This window comes from Pteropus medius, unplaced genomic scaffold (genome assembly GCF_902729225.1).
Source record: "Pteropus medius unplaced genomic scaffold, Ma_sr-lr_union100, whole genome shotgun sequence".
NCBI classification, from domain to species: domain Eukaryota; kingdom Metazoa; phylum Chordata; class Mammalia; order Chiroptera; family Pteropodidae; genus Pteropus; species Pteropus medius.
In genome coordinates, this window is record NW_024354502.1 from 3,641,593 (window position 1) to 3,647,805 (window position 6,213).

Genomic DNA, 6,213 nt, shown 5'->3' on the forward strand with positions numbered 1-6,213 from the left:
GTTTACCCTGTCGAGTTCAAAAGGGAATCTCTGTCTTATACCCACTGGGCCCTTAAGGAGGGGAGAGAGAAAGGGAGAGGAAGGGGAGAGGGAGAGGAGAAAGGAGAGGGAGGGGGAGAGGGAAATAGGTCTCTATCCAGACCTGAGACTAGAAGGGTCCTAACTTGGGTGTGCTTCTGCCGTACCTGGGGAAAACATGCTCACCCCAAGAGAACAGCAGCAGAGGAAAGAGGCCACCAACACAGCCTCAGTCCCTTTCCTCAGCTTCATGGATCACTTAACTCGTCCTTCCTCCTTTACAGAGGAACGGCGATGGGTTGAGAGGAAGGGCAGAAGAAACTGTCTTCCCAGTATTTGTGAAAGATCTGAATTCCTACAGTATGGACCAAGTTGGCAGCGCAGGAAAAGGGATAGGGGCCTTCCCTGCTACCACTCTCTCGAGGAAGCTTTAAAAGGATGGATCACTTTTTAAACTGAGTGTCACATTTAAAGGTGAAAGGATAAGGTAGTTATGTAAAACTGTCCATCAGTCAGGACAGTTGATGCATAATTTTGAAAAATGTTGAAAAAGAAATTAATGCCAGGGACATAAGTTCAAGCCAAGAGGATAGAAAATCACCTTGACATACATAGCTATTGAATCAAGTCTGCTGAACTATGGAAGAAGTCTTAATGCATTTATAAAGTTTTCAAAATTCTTGCTTCTCAGCAGAACCTTTGCCCTAAAAGAATCTATGTCATTTGTTGCAAGGCATTTTACTTGAAGTTCACAAAATGAATCATTTAAAGAGCAACATGTCCCCTGCCTGCCCCCCACCCCATCTCCTACAGCTGTCACTTACTGTGAGTTCTTTGCTTTTAGCAAAAGGCCACCAGCCCCGCACACGCTTTTGCTGGAATATGGAGATCTTGCTCTCCTCACTGGCATTTTCAAACTTGGTGAGATCGCAGGCTTTGGCGGACTTGGCTGCTCGGGGGAAACTATTGAGGTTCATTTCCAGGGAGCCTGTGAAGAGATGCACATAACAGTTATGGAAGAGCTTTTAAAATCAATAAACACCCAAAAAATAAATAAATAAAATCGATCGATATTCTCATTCATCCATCCATCATCTCTCTTTCCTTACATCCATCCATCCATTCATCCTTTCATGCATGCATTCATCTATCCTTCCATTCTTCCTTCCATCCATCCGTCCACTCACTGGTTATCCAATGAGCACCACAGTGGATCACTAGCACGTGCTAGGTACTGGGGGTACAAATATGACCAAGACATGTTTGGTGCCCTCAAAGCATTAATAATGTGGTAGCAGGTAGAAGACATGAACGAAGCTACCATGTGTAACTTTCAAGCCTCGGTTTCAAGTATCACTCCTGGGCATCTTCTCTGCTCCTTGGGTGCTGTCTGGATAGAGCGCCTGTCCTATCCTCTGAGACTTCCCCGGCCTTAGCACAGATCAGCCTATGAGAACCCCCTTCCACTTCATCTCCCTCTTTGAGTCCATTAAACCCCCTCCAGGTCAGGACTGTCTCAGTGTCTTTTTAGCTGTTCTCCAAGACCTTAGTGGGCTCTCAACAATGTTATTTTCGAGGAGTGAATATAAGGCACCATAAGATAATGCCATAAGAGCATTGTGTATCTTTTTAACCTTTCCCTATTATAATAGTAACATTCGTTAATTGTGTATTAACGAATGTTAATACACATTTTTATATAGAAAAATTTCCCATATTTCCATCCCCCTAATGTTGACCGCTGCTCCATGCATTAGTTCTTACTCTTATGTTAATCTTTCTCTCTCCTTGCCTGTCTCTACCATTTTCTTCTATACTTAGAAACATATATTTTACAGAAAGGCTTTTTTCTATACTCTTTTTTCACTTAATGCGTCTTGCACGATTATCCATTTCATTAAATATTCTAATATTTTTAACGGCTGCAGGGTTATCACTATGAGCGCTTACTGTGAATGAAGCACTGTGCCAGCTTTTAAATCTTATCACATTTACAGCCCTCAACACTCTCTGAGATGTGTAATATGACTAACCCCGTTTTTACAACTGAGGAAAACCGAAGCGCAGAATGGACCAATATTTATCTCAAAATTTAACAGCTTCGTAGTGGTAAAGCAAAGATCGATTTAAGTCGGTTGGAATATGCATCTTCCACCACATGGACGCACCATAACTTATCTAGCCCGTCCCCTATTAATGGCTCTTTGGAGTGCTTCCATACTTTTGCTATGATAAATAGCACTGAAATTATTATCCTTAATAGCTAAATCAGACCAAGCTCCCGCCAAACTGGGACAAAACCCTTAGCATTAACAGGAGCTTGTGAAGCCCCCGGCTTACCCAAAAAGTCATCGGAGGACAGTCTTTCAAAATCCCAAACCTGGAGCACCAACACAGCTGGTGTCTTGCACTCCATCTTCTCTAAGGAAAAGATGTTCTCTCTCTTGGTGATGACCATCTGCTTCTCGGCTGGGAGGTACTGAAAGCGGAAGAGGAAGCGCCAGTTGAAGTTCCCCTCTCCAGTCAGGGAATTGTAATGCACGTCTGTTTCCTGCTTGTCATCTTCCAAACCCTTCATCCACCTGAATAAAGATAGAAAGAGGATTAAACACTCCGAGCACATCGTTCAGGCATCCGTACAATCAAGAGTGATTTAGCAAATTTCAAAGCGGTTATAGATCATAGTGTTAAGATTATGATATAGTTAGATTGAGAAGAAGTTTCCATTACATCTGAAAGGGGAAAATAGGAGGCAAAGGGTCTGAAACAGAAACGCGCTTGTCATTCTAAGCCAGGCGGGGATGTGTCAGCTGGTCTTGGGTAGACCCGAAGCCCCATGCAATAAAGAAGGAAAACTCAGCAACTGTGAAGCGAAAGCTCCGGCAGTTTTCTGTCACCCTCGGAGCCCTCCATGTCGGGGATGCTACCTCTGCACCCAAGTGTTACAACATGATGATCCGCCACACCGTGGTCTCTAAAACTGGCCTTGTTTAGACCTCTGCTGTCAGGCCTGTAACTGGCTCCTCCTGTCTGTTTGTGGGTCTCAAAAACCCAGCAGGCCTGTATCAGTATGGCACAGAGGGTATGAGAGCTGCCTGCATCCACCTGTGTTCCAGTCCTGGCTCTACCATATACTACTTGTGCTGCCATAGATATATTATCTAACCTCTCTGTGTCTTTGTTTCATCTGGAAAATGGAAGCAACAGTAGCACCTAGTCCATATGATTAGTCTGAGGAATTACATATGGGATATTTGTAAAGTGCTTCGTGTATACCAAATTATCCATACTGTTATTTTTTAGTCTTATCTGGTTTTTTCTCCTCCATCCCCAGCATAAAGTCAGCTACAATTAATATTTTCCCTTAGTACTTTATCCATGGTGAATTGATTATTCAGAAGTTAGATACTTTTAATACAAACTAATTGATAATTCCAAACCATGTGTTTTCTGCAAGCAGACATTCCTTTCCTACAGGGCAGGGGAGGGTAAAGACCATTCTTTCCCCAGAGAATTGGTACCACTTGGGAGTATGGACACAATTATTTAGCTAAAGATGGTGCTCGCTCAAGCAATATACATGTGATATCTGTTACGAGGGAAGGAGTGAGCTAGATGCAAGGGCAGTGATGGAGAGTAGACAGAGACGGTCCTGGCCTTCATGGAGCCATAGCCGCAGAGGGAAGGGGATGGAGCGATATGGGTGGGCAGCAGAAGTCTCCAGAGAGAGAGATGTGCAAAAGCCCTATGGAAAAAGAGGTGATGACATATTCTAAGAAGGAAAAGAGGCTCAGCGAACTAGAGAGCAGAAAGCCAGGGGAAGTCTTGATGCAGTGAGATGAGGCTGGAGAGATAGGCAGGGGCCAGTCATACGGGATACTTTAGGACATGTTAGGGATTTGAATCTTCATCCAGAGAAAATAAGATGCCATTAAAGGGCTTTAAGTACGGGATTGACATGATCAGATTGTAAGTACAGGACTGACATGATAAGATTGTGTTTTGAAAAACTAATGTTTCAGCACAGAGAATCAATTATTGGAAGCAAGCGTGAATATGGAGAGACCAATTCATATGGTATTGGTATTTCTGTGGCTCCAGCAAGAGGTGTTGGAGGAAAGAGTGTGGTGGAGGTGTGGTGAAGATGGAGAGAGCAGACAGTGCTGACAGCTATTTGGAAGGTAAAATGGACAAGGTTTAATGGCGTACCAGAAATGGGGGAGTCGATGAGGAAGAAGCTTTCTCAGTTGGGGAAGACAAAGAGATATCGCAATGAGGCTGAGATGAGTTTCTCAGAGGACACATGTTTATGTCACTTTTGCTTCTGATTCTTTACCCCCTCATCTCCCTCCTTGACTAGGGGCTAAAGGGACACCTACAAAGTCATTTGTGTCATAGGCAAGATGTAAGAGAGATATGAAACACTTCGCTTCCCGAGTCCTAGGTTGGTATCTTTTTTATCAGGAGAACTAGTCAAAGGGAAGGTCTACACCTTAGCTTTTGTAGCAGTCTTACAAATCTTCATGACACTTAATCTTTCATCAACAGCACTACATCTCTTCCCTTCCTTCAGGTGTAAAGGTATTTTGAATGTCACTCATAAAGTATAGGTATCCAACAGTTAACTGAAAGAGATGTTTATAAAATATTTCTTCACAAAAATATTTCCATAAGAAGAATTCTTAGCAAAATAGCCAAATAAGACACAAAAAAGAAAATGACCTTATCCGACAAGGTGGGTAGAATGAACTCCTTTTTTAGAATGTGGGTGGAGTATCTTCTATGAGGCACAGGTTGAATTAGGAATTAAAGAGGTGAGGAGGGGCTGGAAAGAGAGAGTGGAGTTTGTTGACGACTTTACCCTTTAACATAAATATCACTTGATTTTTGTCCCGTGAAGATATTCTCATCCTCTAAAATGACATCTTCAGTATTCCAGATGGTTACTCTCAATTCATATCTGGAACGAGGGAAGGCAGCATTAGGTTGAAAACCTTGAAAGCTGAGTCAACTGGTGTCTATGTGATTTCAGCATCACTTTGAGTCTGCAAGCTTCCTCAACGTGACCAGGATCAAAAATATCGACACTAAAGTCTTGGTTCCATCAACACTGTGTACCCCAGCTGGAATCACCGAGGACGTGAATCTCCCTGGGCAGGCCCTCCTTCCATTAACCAAGATTTTTCAGAATGTTAAGACGTGTTGAAGCTTAGTCACTCCTACCCCAAAAGGGGCCACCATTCCAATCTCCACGCTACTACCGTCACCACCCCTCACTCCCCACTATAACTGGCCAGATGGAAAGCGAGGTATAACTATCAGGTGCCAATCGATCCATGGGATGTATCAGACATCAGATCCAATGTCATGATCTTTTCGTCCACTACCTAGGTCCCTTCCCCAGGAGATGGGGTTTGCAGCCACTCACCCTTTGGGTCGCCTTGGTGAAATGTCAACGGGGGGCCCGAGCTGAGGCGCGTCTCTGGGAAACATGTCCACCCACATCTGCAGACGGCCCTTTATAAGGGGAGAAGACCTCTTTTAACTTTGAGGGCAAACCATAGAGCAACTGATCATTCACAGTTTCAACAGATCTCTACTAGAAATGGATATTAGATACAGCTTGGTAGCTATATACATGTTTAGAATACTTGTCAACAAAGGCAGAACTTATACTATAATTAAGAATTAGAGTGTATATTAAGAGCAGAGGAAGGGTAAGCAAACCCTTATTGAGCATCTACTATGTGGTAGATACAGCTGTGCTCTTGATAAGCATTAACTCTCCCAATATTCACACTTGGTGGATGTTACAATTCCTGCTTAGAAGATGAGCAAACATCTTGCCCATGCTTACACAGGCAATACATAGTAGAGTGTGGATTCAACCTTTGCCTGGTGTCTCCAGAAACCCTGTTCTTTCTACAAATTCCTAAAGATTAAAAAGATAACACTGTCCATCAGAAGGACCATGCTTCATTGTTTCCAATGCACCTTAACATCTATTATCTCCATTAATGCTCACTCCAGCCACATTTCTGTATTACACATAAAGAAACCAAGGTTTAGAGAAATCAAAGAAATGATCCGAAACCCGCAGCTCATTAGAGGCAGAATAGGGCTTCCTGTCCATTGCCTTGAACTCCACATATCAGATTTTACCCAGTTGCAAGAGATTTAGGAGCCCCTGTGGGG

At 43.2% G+C, this 6,213-nt stretch overlaps 1 protein-coding gene across 1 annotated transcript in view; it reads right to left on the minus strand.

Moving 5' to 3' along the window:
- The window catches only part of FER1L6 (fer-1 like family member 6), a 98,632-nt gene that overhangs the window by 5,961 nt on the left and 86,458 nt on the right, over positions 1-6,213 (minus strand). The window contains exons 33-37 of the mRNA XM_039853752.1: positions 6,044-6,056; positions 5,447-5,535; positions 4,880-4,978; positions 2,359-2,600; positions 843-1,006 (exon numbers count right to left, since the gene is read on the minus strand). Coding sequence (XP_039709686.1) covers positions 843-1,006; positions 2,359-2,600; positions 4,880-4,978; positions 5,447-5,535; positions 6,044-6,056 — 607 coding nt within the window. The remainder of the gene's footprint in view (positions 1-842; positions 1,007-2,358; positions 2,601-4,879; positions 4,979-5,446; positions 5,536-6,043; positions 6,057-6,213) is intronic.